Source organism: Gobius niger, assembly GCF_951799975.1.
Source record: "Gobius niger genome assembly, chromosome: 6".
Classification (NCBI taxonomy): domain Eukaryota; kingdom Metazoa; phylum Chordata; class Actinopteri; order Gobiiformes; family Gobiidae; genus Gobius; species Gobius niger.
In genome coordinates this window covers 2,369,349-2,392,407 of record NC_136857.1, presented here as the reverse complement: position 1 = coordinate 2,392,407, position 23,059 = coordinate 2,369,349, and the positions used below count along the sequence as shown (strand labels likewise).

General features: G+C 41.4%; 1 protein-coding gene across 2 annotated transcripts in view; it reads left to right on the top strand.

The window, feature by feature from the left end:
- Nucleotides 1–23,059, top strand: part of plxna2 (plexin A2) — a 519,114-nt gene that overhangs the window by 372,107 nt on the left and 123,948 nt on the right. For both annotated transcript variants that reach the window (XM_079558784.1, XM_079558785.1), the window contains exons 14-17: nt 10,676–10,793; nt 12,844–12,980; nt 16,316–16,483; nt 20,090–20,183. In XM_079558784.1, the coding sequence (XP_079414910.1) occupies nt 10,676–10,793; nt 12,844–12,980; nt 16,316–16,483; nt 20,090–20,183 (517 nt within the window). The remainder of the gene's footprint in view (nt 1–10,675; nt 10,794–12,843; nt 12,981–16,315; nt 16,484–20,089; nt 20,184–23,059) is intronic.

The window sequence follows — 23,059 nt, the reverse complement described above, 5'->3', positions numbered from 1 at the left end:
TTTCAGGTGTTGGGCTAAATTGGTGTCTGAACATACAAGCTTTCACCCAGAAACAGAAAATATGCCTAATCTTCACAAAAACATGTTTAAATATTGCGCTGCTTCAATGTTCCCCCATAGACTTATATGGGAGAATGCAATTTCAAGGGCCTTTTTCTCAAAACACATTTTTCTGTCATTGTGGCGACACTATGTCCACGTCAGTCGGACCTAAAGACTTTAAATTTTCCAGCCTCGGACTGAACAATATTTGTAAGATTTTTTCAGAGGGATTTTTTATTATTTAATCCCTTAAGCCCCATTTATTGAGTTTTGAATGTCAAAAAATAAGGCGAAAATTACATATTTACACATTTTTCCACTAAAAAACAGCTTATTTTAAAACTAAACAAGAAATCCAAAATCCGCTCTGAAAAAGTCTTGGCAACTCATTCATCAATAAAATGAAACCATACATTTGAATGTAGCTCTGTCCTTTATTCAGATTTCGTCGCCGAAAAGATGGGAAATTTGGGGCATTTTTAAGCATAAAACACCTTGTTCTTATATGAAAAGATAAAATGACAGAAAACTTGCAATGTATTTTTTTCCTCACATTTATGCCAGTGATCGACAGCAAAGGTTTCAAATTGATATCTGTAAATATACATTTTTGCCCTATTCACCTGCAGTGTCTCGCCTTAAGCACTCACTCTCAACATCGTCACTCGCACCAAGGACGCCGCACCGCACACTCCGTGGCTACTTTCGGCGCCGTTGTAATTAAAATTCACTATGTGCCGCTCCGGCTGTAGGAGACAATTTGTCAGCAGCGCACTGATCTGACAGCGCTTTAATCCAATTGCGGGGACAGGCCGGGCAATTCATATCTGTAGCATGTTCCAAAAAACTGACCAAAAAGTGAAATTACAGAAAAAGAAAGAAGAAGAAGAAGAAGAAAACTAACCTGTGACGCCCGTGGACCAACTTTGAAGGAGCCGGAGACCCCGCTGACTTTCATCCGTAGCTTTTCGGGGTCACACTGTTTACACCCTCACCTGCCTTTTTTTCCCCCCCCTTTGTTTGTGTTTTCCCCCCTCGTAATTCAGTCACCGCGGCTCCCTGTGATGGATCGGATTGGACCAAAGCACAGGAAAAGTATACATATTTATGCGTCTTTTTATGTTCACACTTCAGAGGATCCTGTGAAGGCCACTATTTCTTTGAAGAAAAAGTTTTGCTCCATTTCCCCCCCCCTCCTCCCCTCCATCCTACACAGTCAGGAAGTACGTTTGTCTGAAGGCTAGCGCCGCTATTTTGCAGTATTTTCCGGCAGAGTGATCATTAGTTTTGTATCGAGTTTGCAAAGGGAGCCGCAGGTTTATAAAAAAAAGGAGGGAAATAAGTAGTTCCAATCAGCTTTCCATAAATTTGAGTGATAATAATGCAGGCCCGGCGGGCGCGAGGCTCAAACTTTGAGGGATGGAGAGAAAGAGAAGATGATATTGGCGAATAAATCTGCTTCTCTGTTCAACAAAGCTAAGAGTCATTTGCGGTAATTTAGATTAGGCTGTTAACTTTGATAACATCTACCCCAAACTGCAGGCCGACAGCGAAAGGCGCTCCGTGGTAGAGTGTTTGTCCTCATTGTCGTCGTGTCCCATAGAGCCAATATCCTGGTTTTATAATATTGTTTAATCCATGTGATATAAACATCAGTTTCATTTGCACATGTTAGTCATCTTGCATATCAGTCCGTCTCCCTCTCCTGCACTAAATACATCCACATGGGGAAAAATACATGAGGTTTATTTGTTATAATGAGCAGACACCATCAGCAAACTGTTCGTGGTCAGTTTATCTTCCTCGCTTTGTCCTGGGTGTATTGTCTAGACACCTGTTCATTATTTCAAGTTATAATCTCCCGACGAGCAGGGGGGAAAAAAAGTTGTGCAATTACTTTTTTTTGGTTTTGTTTTTTTTATTCCCAATCTTTGTAAGGTAATTAGAAGACGTGTGAAAGTGAACCGTGAAGGCAAAGTTAGTCCCAAAGAAAATACCAAAAGGTCAACACAAGAATGAGTGAAACATTAAAAAAAAAACTAAAAAAAACGTTTGCTTTGCTTTGGAATGATCATTCAAAAAACAATTCCCCCTCTTGGAAGAAGAAGAAGAAGAAGAAGAAGAAGAAGAAGAAGAAGAAGAAGAAGAAGAAGATCTTTATTTATACAGCTCCTTTCACAGACATATAGTCACAAAGCGCTTTACATGAGACAGTTGTACATTCACTCCATACTCGTTGGTGTAAACTGACAGAAGCGCTTTCGCGACTGCACACGTCTGCGCCAACGGACCCTCTGACACCACCACACATTCACTCACGGGGCTTTTCCAACAAGGTGCTGGTTCAGAGCTGGTTCTGGTGCCGGGTTGGTTCCAAACTGACTTGGTTTTCCACCAAAATGAGAGCTGTGCCTATTGTCATAGCAACGCTTTGGGAAGTCAACATCAAAAATGGATAGTACCATCTCACTACAGCCACTTCTGGTTATAAAATACAGAAAAATAAGTTTATGTTTCAGTCACAGCAGTTGTTAACATTTTGATTTCTTCTTTCTAACTCTTGTTTTAGCTGAAGAGCATAAAGCAAAACAACAGTTTCCTCCACAGAGACTGTTTTGGCTTCTCCAGGAAGTTCTAAGCACAAACTAACTAATACTGATTGTTTGTTGGAGGAGAGAGCCACGCCCCCAGCCGCTGACATCACCGGTGCTCGTTTCTTGGTCCACCTTTTAATTGAGTCCCAACCGGCACCAGATTTTGGAACCAAGAGCCAGCGTTTTTTCAGTGGAAAACGAAAGAACCGGTTCTGAAACTGGAACTGGCCCAGAACCAGCACCGGCACCAGCTTGGTGGAAAAGGGCTATCAGACACATCATTCATCCTGGCCTATTGTGCATGTTTTTAGTGGTAGGGGAAACCTACGCAGACACGGGGAGAACATGCAAACTCCACACAGAAAGGCCCCGTGCAGGTGGGAATCGAACCCGGACCTTCTAGCTGTGAAGCGAGAGCGCTAACCGCTGCCGCCCAGAGGAAACCCAGAGGAATGCCTTGGACTCTGTGCACGTGTTTTGCTCTTGCATCTTTATCTGCGACACCTTGATGCATGTTTCGTCCATGTTTCGAAGATGGATTGCACCATAGTGTCTCAGAGCTTAGTTTGGCTGGGGTTTCCACTTTTGATGTGGTTATTTCCTTCGTCAAAATGGAGGAAACAACTACAAATGTCCACTACAGAGGACACTTTTTAACACTTACTTTGCAGAGATAACAAGAGCTCAACTATGTGTGATTATGTGTCGGTAGCCACTTTCTGGTGGAATACAAACTCTTCTTCTTCTTCTTCTACCACTACTACCACTACTACCACTACTACCACTTCTACCTCTTCTACCTCTTCTTCTTCTCCTCCTCCTTCTTCTTCTTCTACTACTACTTCTTCTTCTCCTCCTCCTTCTTCTTCTTCTACTACTACTTCTTCTACTTCTTCTTTTTTGTCTTTTTCGTATTCTTCTCCGTCTTCCACTACTTCTTCTTGGTTTTCTTCTTCATCTTCTTTGTCTTCTTCATCTTCTTTGTCTTCTTCATCTTCTTCTGTCTTCTTCTACATCTTCTTCTTCTTCTCCTTCTCCTTCTCCTTCTCCTTCTCCTTCTCCTTCTCCTCCTCCTCCTCCTCCTCCTCCTCCTCCTCCTCCTACATAAATAAAGTGAAGTCGGGCCCATATGGATATTTTCTCTCAGCAGATTGTTCAGTAGAAGCGAAAAAAACGGCTGTCGTAGCTATCTCGAGCTAGCTGTTAGCATTAGCACGATGCTAGCGTGAAGTATTATGTTAGCATTGTCCGTTATTTATGTGTTTATGGGCTGTTGAACCACTTTGCTCCTCCCCATGTCTTTGTATCTTTATTTAGTAGAAACTATATTCATAATTCAGCACCGGTAAAGTAGTTTTTGAATAATTGGGGGAAATTTAGATTTTTCTCCAAATTGTTTTCCCCCTTAACTGTTTTCAAACATGACCATATATGGACGAATCAAGAGATGCCGTCTGTATATGGCTTCCATTGATGAAGTTACCAAAGCCCCACCCCTTCACATTTGGTATCACTGTAAAGCTCTATATGTCCTCTGCAGATGCCAAAATGAGTTGATTCAGTTGTGTGTAGCTGGTGGGAGATATTAAGGTTTGGAAATGTATTTTACAGAAGACATTTGCATTGCTGGTAGTAGGATTATACAATAAAGCTAAGGCGAAACTGTGTAAAGTAGTTGTAAAAGCTAGTTTAATCTTCTTCCTTAATAGATTGAACTCATTTCTGTCCATTTGCGCTGTTGTAATTGTATTCTAATGATAATCTAGTCCCTTTTATCCTCCCTTTGATTTGCTTATATGCAGCCATCCCCACAAATCAGTCCCAGCGTTCTGCTTAAAGCCACTTTCAGCACTCACCGTTTGGAGAGATTTGGAGTGATTCGGTGCCACGGCTAATTGCAACTCCCTGTTTCTGTTTGATGCTGCTTTGTTTACAATGCAGAATCCGTGTGCTAGCGCCAATGATCAGCAGTGTAGTCTGTTCAACAAATGACAACATCAAAACCACACGCACACACACACACACACACACGTTTCTTTTCATGACCCCCTGACGATGACGTTATGTAGTTATCACTTCACAACTCATCTTAAAGAGGGGGTATTCTGCTTTTTTCAGTCCCATAGCACCAGTCTATATCACACTACAATGATGACAAACCTCCTGTTGGTCTGTAAATGCAGTAAATTAGAATAACTGCCTTGTATAAAATGTCTCTCTCAAAATGGCTGTAGTGAATGTCTTAAAATAGGCCTCTGTCTCTTTAACCCCTTAACTCCCACCTGAACCGAGCACATCGTCTCCAGTTTGGCTTTACCCCAGTCCAAAAGCTTCTGGAAAAAAAGGTCTGAAAAGAGCAACAAAACTGAGACGAAAACAATGATGGAAATGTGACAGAAAAGTGACAAAAAATGTATGAAAAAGTGGCAAAAATGTCACAAGAAATTGACAAGAAATGGACGAAAAAGTGACAAAAAATGTCAAAAAAATTGATTAAAAAAATTGAAGAAAAAATGAAAAAAATGTGACAAAAATGTGACAAAAATGTGACAAAAAAATGACAAAAATGTGACAAAAAATGACAAAAAAATGACAAAAATGTGACAAAAAAATGACAAAAAAATGACAAAAATGTGACAAAAAAATGACAAAAAAATGACAAAAAAATGACAAAAAAATGATAAAAAAAATGACAAAAATGATTTAAAAAAATGACAAAAAAATGACAAAAAAATGACAAAAAAATGACAAAAAATGACAAAAAAATGACAAAAAAATGACAAAAAAAATGACAAAAATATGACAAAAAAATGACAAAAATGTGACAAAAAAATGACAAAAATGTGACAAAAAAATGACAAAGAAATGACAAAAATGTGACAAAAAAATGATAAAAAAATGACAAAAATGTGATAAAAAAATGACAAAAATGTGACAAAAAAGTTACAAAAATGAGTTGAATACCCGACAAAAAAAAATGATGGAAAAACAATTTGACGTGAGGAAAAAGATCCTCTCGGTTCAGGCGGGAGTTAAGAGGTTAAGAACCTCTGAGCCTTTAGACACGCCCCCTCCACACGCTGTCTGTGGCATCAGTGGGGAGGGGGTTCTGCTGAGGAGCAGTGGTTGGTTACTCGGCTGGTGATCAAAGCTCGGAGGCGTCTCCAGGAGGTGGGGGCGTTCCTAGGAGGACTCAGGCAAACCTATCCCTAAAATGGCCGCCATCAGAGTTTTTACAGATTACTCAGAAATACGTGAATGTGCCAAGGCAACACTTCAGCCATGTTTTTAATGAGGGAGTGACAGAATAACATGATGGAAAGCTTGAAGAAGTCGATTTTGCATAACACCCCCCCTTTAAGCTATTGATTTTAAGGTTATATCTCTGATCTATTTTGTGAGATACAAGTAGATGATGCATAGACATGTCTTCAGGAGTCGTGATTCGATGCAGTTTAGGTCGTGTAGCACCACATCTTCCCCACGCCTTCATTTTCCCTCCTCCTCGCTCCTCCTCCTCAGTCAGTCTCCCTTCCCTGGCACCTCCGATCAATACGGCCCCTCATTTCATTATGTCGTTTGCTCAAGTCACCAGCAGGGCGCGCCGACACCAACGCGACATGCTCCGATAAAGGCGGATCGATTCCAATACTGCAGATTTACATGGAAGACATAGCACTAACAACACGGTGGTTATGGGCAGATTTACTACAGACCCAAAGCTGCGCATGTCAGGAGCCTATAGGAGGTGGGGCTCATTGGAAAAGCTTTATCAGAGGAGAGCGCGGGTCAATGTCTGCTCGTAATGACATGAGAGAGAAGAATACATTAAGAGCGAGACAAATCGATACCAGGAGAAAAGTGAGTGGGTTAGTTGGATTGAACTTTGTTGAGAGCTTCTGAATGTGCCCAAAGAATGAGACGACCTGAACACCCTGGATGACCGGGTTGTTCCATCAATGGATTTCTTCTTCCCTTATGGATGGCACGGGCGTGTTCCAAGATGACAATGCCAGGATTCATCTTACATTCTGAAAGAGTGGTTCAGGAAGTGTGGAGGCATCGTTTTCACACCTGGATTGGTCACCGCAGTCCAGACCTTAACCCCACTGAGAATCTTTTTTTGATGTGGACAAAACAACTGCATTGGACAAACCAGATACATTGTTTTTAGTGTTTTAGCAAAGCTTCTAATTTGCAACACTTGTCCATAGGAGGCTACACAATACAGTACACAAAACACAATCAATTACAATATTTAAAAAAGTAAACAATAAACATAATTATTTCATACAGTGTTGCCATGTGTGCAGCTTTGACTTGACTTCAGCCACTTTTTCAGACCTCTGTAAAAACTGTTCATGTCAGTCTGCAGTTTGAAAGGGGGGGTATTATGCTAAATTGACTTTTTCAAGCTTTACATCATGCTATCATGTCATTCCCTCATTAAAAACATGCCTGAAGTGTTGCCTTGGCACATTCACGTATTTTTGAGTAATCTGTAAAAACTCTGATGGCGGCCATTTTAGGGATAGGTTTGCCTGAGTCCTCCTAGGAACGCCCCCACCTCCTGGAGACGCCTCCGAGCTTTCGTCACCAGCCGAGTAACCAACCACTGCTCCTCAGGGGGCGTGTCGGAAAGGCTCAGAGGTTCTTAAAGAGACAGAGGCCTATTTCAAGACATTCACTACAGCCATTTTGAGAGAGACATTTTATACAAGGCAGTTATTCTAATTTACTGCATTTACAGACCAACAGAAGGTTTGCTCATCATTGTAGTGTGATATAGACTGGTGCTATGGGACTGAAAAAAGCAGAATACCCCCTCTTTTAAGACCATGAGCTTTGTTTTTCTCAATTATGTGTAGACTAGTTATTGCTGGCATTACCATGATAGTAAAAACGTGATTGTAAAGTCATCCCTGTTAATATTTGGGATGTAAAAATGCGTTAGGAAAGCCAAACCCATTTTAAAGTGTCTGACTCCCTTTGCGACGCGTTTGCAGACCACTTCGTGGGGAAGGTGGACACTATCAGACGTAATATTTTATCCTCCCAAAATAACATGGTTTTAATTGCATCTGGGTGTCTGCCTTCAGAGGAAACACTGGACAGTTTTGTCCTGGTTAATGCTGAGATGCTTGATAAAGTTTTCTCCTCAGTGAGGCCCACCACATGTCTTTTAGACCCGGTCCCAACGCCGTTTTTTAAAACATTTTATGGATCTTTTAGAGACGAGCTTTTAAACATGATGAATTGCTCTCTTCAGACAGGGGTCTTCCCTGCTGCCTTTAAAGGGACTATAAGGAGTTTAAAAATGTTAAAATTAAGTATTTTCCTCCACCTACATGTTCCAGACATGTCCTAATGTGTAGAATGAGCTCAGACCTGTTCACCACAACTGCCTCTAAAATCCTATACGGTCACTCAAAAATGTATCACTTCGGCCCGAATTGCCGTCATGCACGAGCTTAATATAGAAGGTGCAGTTACATATATGGCCAGAGGTGGCAGTAGTGAGTATAAAATGTCGAACTTGCTTCCAGCCCCTTTAAAGGGGCGGTGGTGAGGCCCCTGCTGAAGAAGAGCAATTTGGATTTTAATGACCTGAACAATTTCAGGCCGGTATCCAACTTACCATTTTTAAGCAAAATTTTAGAAAAACTTGTTTTTAATCAACTTAGTGATTTTATTACCGCACAAAATGTCCTTGAAAAATTTCAGTCTGGCTTTAGGGTAAACCACAGCACCGAGACGGCCCTTTTAAAGATTTTAAACGATTTTAGATTAAATTATGATTCTAAAAAGTTGACCGTGCTGGTTCTTCTGGATTTGAGCGCTGCTTTTGATACAGTCGACCACACTATTCTTTTAACTCGTTTAAAACACATGGGCCTCTCTGGTGCTGCACACAAATGGTTTACTTCCTACCTCACAGACAGGACATTCATGGTAAGTGTGGATACCTGCTCCTCTAAAGTCCATAAAATCACATATGGTGTGCCCCAGGGTTCGATTTTAGGCCCAGTGCTTTTTAACCTGTATATGCTCCCTCTTGGTGGTGTCATCAGGAGACATGGAGTCAACTTTCACAGTTATGCTGATGATACACAGTTATACATCTCCATGTCTCCTGATGACACCAGGCCAATGGATGCACTTTTTAACTGCATTTTAGATATCAAATCCTGGATGGCAGAAAACTTTCTCCAGCTTAACCAGGACAAAACTGAAGTTTTAGTCATCGGTCCTGAGGCCCAGAGAGAGAAACTTTTACCCAAACTGCAGTCATTGTCTTTTAATCCTTCCTCACAGGTGAAAAACCTGGGCGTGATCTTTGACTCTGAGCTGACTTTTATTCCACACATTAAGAATATCACAAAGATAGGTTTTTACCATCTAAAGAACATAGCCAGAGTCCGCCCCATTCTCTCTCGGGCCAACACGGAGACGCTAATGCATGCTTTTATCACCAGTCGTATCGACTACTGTAATGCCCTGCTTTCTGGTCTTCCCAAAAAGAGTATCTCAGGTTTGCAACTTTTGCAAAACTCAGCAGCTCGTGTCCTGACGAAGACCAGGAGGCGGGACCACATTACACCGGTTTTAGAATCGCTGCATTGGCCCCGTGTGTTTCAGGATCGATTTTAAAGTTCTTTTAATGGTTTTTAAATGTCTTAATGGTCTTGGTCCTTCTTATCTCTCAGAACTGCTTTTACCTTATGAACCTTCACGGCCCCTTCGCTCCTCTGGCAGAGGTCTCCTTGTTATTCCTAAAGTCAACAAAAAGACTTATGGCGAGGCGTCTTTCCAGTATTACGGCCCTCGCCTCTGGAATGACCTGCCGGAGGAGCTCAGGGCTGCAGAGAACGTTCATGTTTTTAAGAGCAGGCTCAAGACCCACCTTTTTAGCTTAGCTTTTAGCTGATTTCTACTTACTTATTTTTTCAGTTATTTTTATTATTATTTATGTTTATAATTATCTTATTATACTAGTTTTTAGTTAGTTTTATATATATGTTTATTTTATTTTATTTATTATTATTATTATTTTTATTTATTTTATGTATATATTTGTATATTGCATTTTTGCATTTTTAGAATTTCCAGTGTTTCCTCTGAGAGGCCCTCTGCCCCGGGAGCGGTGGTCGGCTGTGGCTGTGTGGGCACTGTCCTCTGGGTGCCCGGATGGAGGTGTGGTGTTTCTGCTGCACCTCCGCTGGGTGTACGGTGGTGGTGCCCTGTGGCTGTGGCTGATGTACCGCTCCTGGTGCAGACGGCTCCTCTGATGGCATTTCCTTACCTGGTTCATCTGTACCCAGACTCAGCACTACGTCCATTATCTCATCGTGTATGTGTGTGTGTGTGGCTGCGTGTGTGTGCCTGCGTGTGTGTGTGTGTGCCTGCGTGTGTGTATGTGGCTATGGGGAGGGGGGTGGGGTGAGCAGTGTTGTTGTCTGTTTGGAAGAGTGGGTGGTTGGGTGGGCGGGAACTGCTTTTAATCTGTAAAGCACTTTGTGTTACAACTCTGTATGAAAAGCGCTTTATAAATAAAGTTTTGATTGATTGATTGATTGATTGATTGAACAAGTTTGAACCACAACCAACAGTGGAAATTTCCCTTTGCATTGAAATCATCATTGCATGCTATAGGGATTTTTGGATGTGCGCTGCCTGGCTGTTGTTAGAAATGGCTCTGATGTCGTGGGTTAAGCATTCAGCCACCAACCCGAATGCCACCAGTTCAGGCCCACGTGTGCTGTGTTCAATTTCTGACATCATTACATGGCAAGACGTGTTTTTTGTTTGTTTTCTTTTTGCACTTGGTATGTGTTATTGATGTATTCATGGGAATCTTGCACATTACCAGCCTTTATTTCTGTAAATCGATGTTTCCAGATTCACATAAACTCTTTTACCCTCCACTGATTTGATTCGATATGACAGTCTGGACAGATGCCGCCCGTCAATGTATCAATCCACTATAATAGGTGTGTTATTATACCTTGCCGCTCACGTGCTCCTGTTTGTTTCCCCAGGATCGTGTGTGAGATGGACCCCGCTCCCCTGGACAGCCGGGCCGGGCCGGTGCAGCTCTGCGTGGGCGACTGCAGACCGGAGCTACGGGCGCGCTCCTCTCAGCTCTACTCCTTTGTGGTAAGAGCTTCCTCCGCTCACTCTCCACAAATATACAGTTAATCCTATTACGAGTGATTTGCTCTTTTCTGGAAAACTAATTGTCTACGCGCCGCCGGCAAAACAACGGATACTGACAGCGTAATTAAACCGCGCCGCTCCGAGTCTGATGCTCGACGCTGATTCCAAGTTTCACTTTTGTTCCCACATCAACTAACACTTTTGTGAGCTAATTTTGGAGACTTTGGCTGCCTGACGTAGTTATACTGTAGCTGCGTATTGCATGTTTTAAACTGTACATAGAGTCAAGTTATAGCTTATATTAAAAGGTTTAGTCGGTACTTTATAAAGAATGGATACAGTCATTTTGTTTCCTAACTCATTTGTTAGCCTGCTTGTAAAATGGCAACAAATAGAAGAGTCAATTTAAAAATCCTTGGCCAACACGCTTTAAAACAGTGCCTTCATTCTGCTCATGCTTTGGTTTTTGGCTGTTCTCCAGACCTGATATGAACAGACGATCTCTTCTCACCTTCACACATGCTCCACGCACAATTACCAGTGGCGATAATGAGACTGCGGTTTGCTGTTTACCTGCTTCAGCCTGCGCGCTTAGCAGTGCACTTCAATTAGCAACCTCAGGTTTAGGAGCGCTCTCGTCGCCCATGAATGTCCTATACTGTCAGGGTCATTTGGCACGTTGTTTCCTTGATTTATAGAGATTGATCATAAGTAATAATCATTGAAGCAGCTTAAAGGAATAGGCCAACGTTTTTACACACTGAGATATGTTCTTACCTTAGCTTTGACGAGTTCTTTCGGACCTGTCTGATCTTCCCCCGTGCCTTCAGTCACGTAAACACAGCGCAGACGTTAGCATTTAGCCTCTCCGCGCAGTAAAGTGAAGATTACTGCGCGGATTTCGAACTACTCCTGGTATCATTACGCCTTACAACATAGTCCCCCCTTTTATCCGCTTAGAAAATCCACATTGTTTAATTTTGTGTGATTATACTTTGTAGTGGAACACTTCACGTAACCATATTTAAATAGGGAAAACGTGGAAGAGCTTGGTAGCTTCTATCTTGACCTGTTTTGGAGCTATAGAGGAGAGAGGGAGAGGCTAAATGCTAACGCCGTCTGCGCTGTGTTTACGTGACTGAAGGCACGGGGGAAGATCAGACAGGTCCTAAAGAACTCGTCACAGCTCAGGTAAGAACATATCTCAGTATGGAAAAACGGTGGCCTGTTCCTGTAAGTACTTTGGAGTATGAGCTTTTGTCAGTGGTAACGTTGAAAAGGTTTGTTTCAATTCCTCATGCGTGGAGCCTGCTAGGCATTTCAATAAGCTCCATTCCTCACTGTTGCCAGTAGAAAACACCTCCAACCTCCAATCCAAGTGTTCTGGGATGAGCCTGCGCTAGTTAGTGCCTTGAAAAAAGCAGCTTCGACTGATCTCCCCACCTAGTAGTTTAGCAGAAAGTGTTTTTTAATTGCTTGTGTCATGTCTACGCTGTGTCAGAGCGTCTGTCTCTCTCTGTGTGAGCTGTAAACCTGAAGATGTATTCAGAGTTTGTGTCGAAATCTTCACTCAGACACAGACGTCTCTGAGGGGCTGAGCGCTCCGGTTTGATCCCTCTTTCTACTGTGACTGTTCACTGTCTGTACAGGCAGCACGAGTGACTGAGTTTAACTGGCGATGATAAAAAAAAGCCATTCAGACTTATAGAAAATGACACTGCGGCAAGAGATGGCAAAGAAATGCGTCATCTTTGTGTAATAATCGCTTCAGTCATACAGCATTTAGTGGCATTGTTTGATGAGGTCATTGTAATTACAGTAATTAACAAACTCCAACTTTTCATTAACCCATCAAATCATTGTTTATGTGATTCACTCTGAACATCATTTTTCTGGTGTATTGTGTAGTGGTTTGTGCAGCAATGGTTCAACCGCCAACCAAAGGATTTCTGGTTTGATCCGTTCCTTTCCGAAAGCACATGCGGCCGTTCCATCCCTGGACCGGTCACTTCAGCCACACTTTTCACTTCTGTTCCCTTCTGTTTTCCAGACCCCCACAGTGACAGGGCTGTCCCCGAGCAGAGGGCCCGAGTCTGGGGGCACCAAAGTCACCATCCTGGGGGAGAACCTGGGGGCCGGCAGCAGCGTCACCGTGCGCTTCGGAAACCAGACGTGCGAGTATTACGGGTGAGAGAATGGTTCCTTGTTTTGTCTTTTCTGAAATCAACAGCACCAGGTCTGTCCATGGTCTATACGAGACAGATTGTAATAAACTTTACTTTCTGAAGCGAACAGGTCAGTATTGTTGTATCAGATGCCTCAGAAGCTTCTCCATTTCTCTCAAGGATCCACTTACACCTAATCTTTTAGTATAGCAAGGCCAAAACACACAAACACAAACATCAAAAACATTCTTTCTTCCATTGCCGCAGCCCCGCGTTCAATTACTCCGTTTCCCCCTCATTTGCATTCCCCAGTCGTTACAATGACACGTTTCGTTTATACTGACAGGATCGCACTTGCTTGACTTAGCTTCTCACAGTCGGGAGGCAGCTACATACATCACTGTCAGGAAACCTCAGATTCGTAGCGTGCTGTGAGCGAAAACAGGGGAAAAAACAAAAGAGCGTTATTCCCAGGACAATTCGGATTACACCATTTAAAGCACGCTCCTATATTTTTTTCATCTTTTCCCTTGATATCATCGCTTCGGTCCCTCAGGCGAAGGCTCCTGACTCGCTCCGTCAGAAAACTTGTGTAAATTATAATACACTTTTTGATGACCTACTGCATCAAACCCAGAGGAAAGACTGTAATAATAGCTTAGGCTCCTATAGATCTATTTCACAATGATTTTCTTTTTCTCCTTCTTTCCTATTGGGCCCACGTGCCCTCCTTCTGTGCGGAACATTGTCATTGGGGTCTATTTAAAGTCATGTCACCATATGTTGTAAGGTGAAGGAGTCGAGGCGTTTTTAATGAGAGATGAGGCCAATTACTGCTAATGTAATGATCGCGGATACAACCGGGGGGAGTGGATAATTGATAGGACTGAATTCAGAAGAAGGTCATGTGATGGTGTAGGAATGAGTGTTTTCAATGATAAAGATTTGGTTAGCGTGTGATGTAAAATGATGTACAACATGTTCACATTATAGAAAGGATGACAGTCATCTAGTCACATTGTTTGATCATTAACAGTAGCAGACAATCAACACGTGAAGTTGATTTATATGTAATGAGTAAAACATGATGTGACAGATTGCTATTACTAGTATTACACTGCAAAAGGTATTTAACTAGATCAGTATAAACATCTCAATTTGAGCACAATAATCCAAATTTTAGTTGTTTTGACTAGTTAAGAAGTTCTTGGGCTTTTGTCCGAGATTATTTCACTTGTTCTCAGATGTTTCTGACTCGTTTCGATACATTTCGTCCTTATTTTCTTTGCCAATGGGGAAAGAAAATTGGTCTTGTCTCATTGGCAATTTTACTTTCTTATTTCAAGCCAGATTTACCCTAGAACTGGTCTGAAATGTCCTCAAACAAGCAAAGCAAACTTGGTCCGATCAGGAAAAGTGTCTAAATGAGTGAAAACCGCTCAAGACAAGATACATTTCCTCAATTCAAGTCATTTAAGCCAATGCTTGATATTTACTTTTTGTAGTGTATAGGTTGCTCTTGACCGTCGTGAAGCTTAAATCATCGACTGGACTGGGTTGGTTGAGTTGCTCTTGTGGTCAGAATGTGACACGGGGACGTCTTGAACAGGTGGGTGTTGGCAGTTTAGGTCCCCTCCTCCTGGGAGGGGCTTGAGTCTTATGTGGACCGCTCTGACACATTTTGACCACAAGCGCTAAGAAGAATCTAAGTCCTCCGCTCTCTCCGCTGACTCCCGGTGGCGTTTAGGGTGGACTTTAAGGTCCTGATGTTTGTGTACTGTTATGACAAATTTAGTTAGTTAAGTTGGTGACCACACTGGCGTCCTGTTGCTGGGTCCCCTGCTGGGCCTTTGACTAAACCAGGTAGAGAGACCGGCCTCTTCCTGGACTCCAGACGAGGCCCTCGCACCTTTAGACAAAGGTCCCAAACGCCACCATGATTTCATTCCCATGCAAAGTGCCTTTATGGTGGCTGCATTAACATCTCCAACTGTATTACCATTCCTATGTGTTTCTGGGCTTCCCTTTGTTGTGCATGACCCCTGTCCTGCTGCTCTGTCTGTGGCGCTCACCTATAAAGGTAATGCCAGGGCTGAGCAGAGCAGAGCTTAAACATGACCCCGCGTTATGTGTAACTTCTCCGCGATGCATTGTGTAATAAACTTCACATCTTGACTAGACAAACTTCTCTTAAGCTTTATTAAGCAAGAAAATCCACAACAGTACAAGGCCATCAATGGTCTGGCCCCGGCCGACCTTGCTGAACTAGTAACGGTCTACGAACCAGCCAGAACTCTTCCTCCTCTGATCACACCTCCCTCGTCACTCCCAAGTTCAAATACAAAAAGTTTGGAGGCCGGTCATTAGATGTGGAACGCACTTCCGGTACAGCTTCAAAACATCACTGAGTTGAGTGTTTTTAAATCACAGTTGAAGACACATCTTTTCAGAAAAGCTTTCGATACAAAGCCACCGACTCGACTGCTGTTTTTATGTGTGTTTGTATTTATTGTTGTCTACTGTGATTTTTGTTTTTATCCTGGAAAGCGCTCGGGGCACCTTCTGGTTGTTGTTGGGCGCTATACAAACAAAATTTGATTGATTGATTGATTGATTGAGCTTCAAGACAACGAATACTTCCTGGACGAATGAGAGCCTTCACAAACATGCTGACATATCAGTCTATTATGATGATTATGTGAAATGTTCATGAATTGCACTAACCGTCCGTACCAAAGCTAGTTAAACTATTTACAGAAAGTAGTTATAAAGTAGAACCTTTTGGTCTTACAAAAGTAATAAACAGTTATAACTGAGATGAGATTATCAATGAGATTGTTTTCCTAAGAAATACCTTATAATTTGTCATTTGGCAATTATATACGAGTGGTAAATACAAGTAAATATTGAACAGAATGGCTAAGGGTGAAAGGGGTGGAAGAGCGGGTCGAAACATTCAGCAAACTGTCGGAGCTGGGACTCAAACCCACAACACGGAGGACACAACATACTACAGCCTTAAACACTGGATTATACAAAATACTATAGTCTTGAACCAGGTGTGATGAAAACAAACATGGCGGGTAACTAGAGTAAAGGACAAATTGGAGCAAATAAAAACTACCCAGAGGCCTGAAAGAGCACGTTGCAGAATGTCTCTTCTCCTCCTCCCATATTTCAAGTCAAAAACAATTTCAAAACACTCATGTTGTTCAACGTATAAAAAACACATGTCAAACACTTGGTGCTTCCTGTTCCCTCATGAAACACGTGAGTGCACATTGTAGCATTCACATAGCTCGAGTGTGTGTTATACATGAATCTATATTCATCAGCCCTCTCCCTTGTCTCTTCCAGCCGCAGCATGACTGAGATCGTGTGCTACAGCGCCCCCTCTCTCTCCGGGGTGGGCCCTGTGCAGATCAGCGTCGGCGTGGACCGGGCCCAGATCCGGGAGAGCCTCACGTTCGAGTACATAGACGACCCCACGGTGCAGCGCATCGAACCGGACTGGAGCATCGCCAGGTGAGCCACGCCGCACATCCAACAGCACCACCGCCCTCCTTCATCTCGCACCGGGTCGATACTGCACTTTCAATTACCACCGGGCCCGGCCCTAATTAGTCTGGATCTGATGGAAGTGCCAGATTGGAGAGGATGAACCGGTCCGCCCATTAATTGCAATTCATCTCTGCACACAAATTTACAACCACATTTACTACAGGGGGATTAATAATGCATTAATAATCAAGCATTACTTTTTTTATTGCGCTTTTCTAGATGCTCGAACCATTTCATATAATTGATTTGATGTTAGTGAGGTTCATAAAAGCTACTGCCCTGGGGAAGGCTGACACAAGTGAAGGGCTGCTAAAAAATGATAGGCATTGTAAATGGAGTTTGGTTTGTCATCTTCCTTCTCAGCGAGGAGGATTCGATGCCCCATCTGAAAAGGAAAAGTAAATGTTTTGATTCCAAATTATGTTGGACCAGCTCACGTTTGCAAAGGTATGAATCAATCATTAGGCGGCTGCATATATGAAACACCTAACCCCCAAAAAATTGCTACAAAAGGTTTTTCAATGGTTTTCTGTAGTATCAGGTGTGCTTATTAACATACTAAAAGTCTACCAAAATCTGACCACTGGAAAGGTCTCATTTTCAAGATGGCGTCCAAGAGGGTGGCGAGATCCTCCTTTATTATTCATCCTAGACAAGTCATTTTGGTGTCTAACCCCATGTTTTGGGTGTCTAGGAATCCAATGGGCTTGTTCAAGTTGTAGTCACATGATCACATAGTTTAGTTTAGTTTAGTTTAGTTTATAAGACACAAAAATGCAGGCAGACGTCGGAAAAAACATTAAACAAAGAGTGTCCTCTTCCGCGTAAGCCAAGCGCTTAACAAAAACTTAGACAAATGAAATGGCTTATACTTGAACAAGAACTTAAGCCTTTCCTCATCGGAGATTTCAAACAAATGTACAGCAACATCAGACAGTTAACAAAATAATTGCCTTCTCGGTTCATAATACAAAGGACAATAAAACACAAAATGTAATTCATTTTCAATATCATTTAACTGACACAAACAACAAATCCGCTCCTCCTCTGGGACCGAGTGAAATCGTCCCGTCTCCAGTGCCAGGGGCAGAGTCCCGGACCTCAGCTGAGCACAGACTGACCTCTGACCTCTGGATAGGTTCATGGTCACATAGGGCTCAGGACCAAAATTATCTTTAATCAAAATATAAGTTCTCAACTTTGGCTTCAACAAGACGTCATTTAACCATTTAAGTTTATATTTTTCAAAGTAAACTTTTTTAATTTCTCCAACGTTACATCTTAACTTGTTTCTAAAAATAAATTGGAGATCAGCATCACCAAAAATGTACATAATTGTATAATAGAAATCGTGGACAAATACTCTCTATATTAACAATAGCGAGTTTGTCAAATGCTAATACATAAAATGCTAAGATAACAGAGAGGCTAAAACCATGTCAGGGTGGTCGCTCGCCTCGCAGACTTTAGTGAAAATCTCCGCGAGTAAATGTCGCAGAGACTTGCCTTTTATTGCGTTGGGAAGAAGAGGAGGCGGGGCTTTAAAACGAGCCCATCCATGCCCCGCTAAGCCTCTGGGGAGCGACGTAAGGCTACGTTGAAAATGTGTGCCGTTGCCGTGACAAACTCGCTAATGTTAATATATGGAGTATTTGTCCACGATTTCTATCATACAATTATGTGATCATGTGACTACAACTTGAACAAGCCCATTGGATTCCTAGACACCAAAGTGACTTGTCTAGGATGAATAATAAAGGAGGATCTCGCCACCCTCTTGGACGCAATCTTGAAAATGAGACCTTTCCAGTGGTCAGATTTTGGTAGACTTTTAGTATGTTAATAAGCACACCTGATACTACAGAAAACCATTGAAAAACATTTTGTAGCATTTTTTTTGGGGGGGTCAAACCATATTTTCAGCCGGCTACATTATCGTTCAACAGATGAATTTTGTTTAGAACATATAGTAATGGCAGTTTACAATAACGGAGACACTGGACTAGAGACGCTTCCTCTATACATCCCCCGACATAAAGCGTCTGTGATTCCCTCTGCAAACAAACACCGCACAACAGCACTTTCGTCTGACATTTACCGTTGCAACGATTTCAGCCGAGCATTTTTCTTTCACCCCAAATTGGCAGCCTCTACAATAAAAGAAACAAACAACAACAGGAGCCCGAACAGCTGCGGGGAAGAGCTGGCGTCCCGCTGATTCACCCCGCGCTGCTCGCATGCGCCGCTCCGGACCCAGAGTGGGGGCATTTGAACTGAGAGGTTGCGGGTAGTGTTGTGAATGATGCTCTGATTAGCCAGAACGTGACGAGCAATGGCAGGGGCACATTGGATAAGGCCTGTTGCTGCTTCATTGTGGCGAGTGTCAGTGATTTGTTTTGTAGGTGTTGGGTTTTCAGGCGTATCTGGCTGTTTAGGTGCGGAGTTAAGGCGAGACACTGCAAGTGAATAAATGTAGAGATGTCAATTTGAAACGTTTGCTGAACATCACAGATTTAAATATGAGAATAAAATGTATTGCATTTTTTCTGTCATTTTATGTTTTCACATAAAAATAAGGCGTTTTGAGCATTAAAATGGCCAAAATTGACGAAATCAAAATAATGAATTGAGCCAGATTAAATGTTATGATTTTATTTTATTGGCCTATTAGTAACTAAGATTTTTTCAGAGGGGATTTTGGATATTTTGTTTAGTATCACTTTTTTGGTTCGTTTTGTCATCAGAAGGGTTAGGGTTCTGATGACGGCCTGCAGATGGCGGCTGAAACATGTAAAGGTAAAAGATCTTTAACATCTCTAACCTTAGTGTCTGACAAAACGAACCAAAAAAGTGATACTAGAACACTAGTAGACACAATGAGTTTTTCAATAAACTAATCATCAGTGAAAAAATCTGTAAAAACTCAAATTCCGCCTGTTTTTTTTGGGTTTCAAAGCTGAATAAATCAGGCTAGGAATTAGATATTAAAAAATCCCTCTGAAAAAACCTTCAAAATCTTGTTGTGTCTCAGCCTGTAAAGTGTGGAGTCTGTGGGAGCTTCTATAAGGGCTCAGGCTCTGCCCGAGTGCGGCTTCTCTCATTCAGAGAAAACCAGCCCTGAAGTTTTGTAGCGAGTGCGCATGCTCGGCCCGTTCTTCCACTTTTCCGCTCCGGCGTCTCGTAGGAGGAAAAACACCATATTTGGGTGAAAGCGTCATCACGGGGCCCCTTAGCAGGACACGTGGATGTCAAATCTGTCAATATTTATGAATGAAAACCCGCGGGAAAGACGGCCTTTCTACTTCCAGGTCGCCCCCACCTCGCAGACAAAACATCATCAAATAAACATCATCATTTTTATATCTGACATGAAAACTAAGATGTAAAGGGAGGAAAATAGATACAAATCTCCACATGAAAAATCAATACTTTCACCTGCCGTGTCTCGCCTTAAGACACGAAACACCAATATTAGCCTGTTGTCATGATGTTTTGTTTTAACTACAAGGCAAGGAGATGTAATAAAACCCACATTTTCTAACTTGTTTTACCTATCTCTATTTCCATCAGCGGCCACACCCCTCTGATGGTGACCGGCACCAATCTGGACGTCATCCAAGAGCCCAGGATCCGGGTGAAGTACGCCGGCCGAGAGTCTGTCAACGTAAGCGCGCCAACACGTCGCTAATGCACGCTAACTACATCCTGCTCGGCTAAACACTGCAACACAAGGAGGCTAAGTGGTGTTTAGCTTTCATAAGACGGCACTATCTCTATCCACCCCCCTCCCTTCCCTCCAGCTCTGAACGCCTGCCTAAGTTTGGTTTTCTCGCGAGCTACGGCAGGATGTGAATTATGCAGCTGGCAGTGAGAGTGGTGAGCATGCAGTGTGCAATTAGGTAAAGTTGAGGAGAGTCGGTTTCTCCAGGCTAGAAAGTGCTCGCAAGTCTTTTTTTGCGCTGTGCTTTTAAACAAAATGTTGACATTTTCCCTCCCTATTATTACTCATTTCAAACCGTTTTACTCTTTGTTATTTTGGTCAGTGGCGGGTTAAGCACACAATGGACATTTTTTCCTTTTGAACTGGCTTATCGGTGACTGTTAGATCTTCCGCGTTACAATATGAGGAAGGTTTTTAATTGATTTTATTTTAAATAAACTTTAAAAAGTTCTCCTGATCTTTGAAGAAAGGTCCTGCTCATTAATATTGCACAATGTAGCTACAAATAGGCCAATCAAAATAACTTAACCCCTTACCTCCCACCTGAACCGAGCACGTTTTCTCAAGTTTGGCTTTACCCCAGTCCAAAAGCTTCTGGAAAAAAGCTGTGAAAATGGCAACAAAACTGAGACGAAAACAATGATGGAAATGTGATAAAAAAGTGAGAAAACATTGATGAAAAAGTGGCAAAAATGTCATAGAAATCTCACAAGAAATTGACAAAAAATTGAAGAAAAAATGACAAAAATGTGACAAAATGTGCCAAAAAAATGACAAAAATTTGATTAAAAATTGATGATAAAATGACAAAAAATGTGACAAAAAAATGACAAAAATGTGATAAAAATTTGACAAAAAAATGACAAAAATTTGACAAAAAAATGACAAAAATGTGATAAAAAATTGACAACCAAATGACAAAAATATGACAAAAAAATGATAAAAATGTGATAAAAAAAATTACAAAAATATGATAAAATTTGAAAAAAAAAAATGACAAAAAAGTTACAAAAATGAGTTGAACACCCAACAAAAAAAGAATCTGATGACGTGAGGAAAAAGATCCTCTCGGTTCAGGCGGGAGTTAAGAGGTTAACCCTTTATTTAAAAACTGTTATTTCTGTTTTAGATTTTCCTCGTCTGCTCTCAGAAGTAAAACCTCTTAATAAGGCATGGAGTTTTCAAAAGTGTTTTAGTTTTATCGTCTTCATGCCTCTGCTGTGATTGACCACCGTCTCCATGGAGACTCAAGGGAAAGGGGCGGAGCTGAATATACGCTCAGAGCAGAGCGCGAGAAAGGCACAGGAGCAGACTGGAGGAAAGTTGGAAACACTTAACCCCTTAACTCCCACCTGAACCGAGCACAGTTTCTCAAGTTTGGCTTTACCCCAATCCAAAAGCTTCTGGAAAAAAGCTGTGAAAATAGCAACAAAACTGAGACGAAAACAATGATGTGATAAATGTGATAAAATGTGACAAAAAATGACAAAAATGTGACAAAAATTTGATAAAAATTTGACAAGAAAATTACAAAAAATTGGCGAAAAAAATGATAAAAAATGCCAAAAAAATCCCAAAAATGTGATAAAGAATTGATAAAAATTTGACAAAAAAATGACAAAAAATGACCCAAAAAATGACAAAAATGTGACAAAAAAATGACAAAAATGTGACAAAAATATGATAAAAATGTGACAAGAAAAGTGATAAAAAAATGACAGAAAAATGTAAAAAATGTGACAAAAAAATGTAAAAAATGTGACAAAATGTGACAAAATGTGACAAAAAATGTGATAAAAATTTGACAAGAAAATTAAAGAAATTTGACTTAAAAATGACAAAAAGTGACAAAAAATTGATAAAAATTTGATAAAAATTTGATAAAAAATGACATAAAAAAAGACAAAAATGTGACAAAAATTTGATAAAAAATGTACAAAAAATGAACGAAAAAATTGACAAAAAAATGACCAAAAAATTACAAAAAATTACCAAAATGAGTTGAATACCCAACAAAAAAATGATAGAAAAAAAATCTGATAACGTGAGGAAATAATCTCTCGGTTCAGGCGGGAGTTAAGAGGTTAAAACACAACACACGGCCTTTGTGAAGCCGCAGAGATCGTCAGAAAGTCGCTGCTTCTTCGCTGGTGTCATTTAGTGTCTAAAACGCTGCTAAACTGGCCGCACATTGGGGGGACATGGAAGCATGAATTTATTTATCGCCCAGCCCTAATTCAAGGTCCTATATAGTCCTTTATTCAGTCTTTTACAATGACATAGACCTTAGCATATTTATAGTATAACTTAAAATAATGCATGTCTACAAAACACCCCTTAAGATTATATCAAATATGATCAAACAAAACCGCAGCAGAGGCGCACCGGTGGCAAAAGACGAGGTCTGAAAATGAAACCGAGAAAATAATAATGTTCCGGCGAACATGCTAATCAGCGCGGGGGAGAGTCTGACAGCGGATCCGAATAAGTTTGGTCAAAGTCTCTGCTCTTTAAACTCAGAGGAGCTTCATGGATTACTCGGCGTGACGTCTGCTGAGGTGTGTGGGCTGACTTTTCACGTGTGGGAGAGGGGACTGAACACGCACTACTGCTGCAAACATGTTCACAGTAGCTCCAACATAGCAACGTCTAAAAGGGCGACAATCACGGCATGACATAGAAATGACATTTTTCCTCCCTATTATTACTCATTTCAAACCGTTTTACTCTTTGTTATTTTGGTCAGTGGCGGGTAAAGCACACAATAGACATGGCACGTTTTTTCCTTTTTAATTGATTTTATTTTAAATAAACTTTAA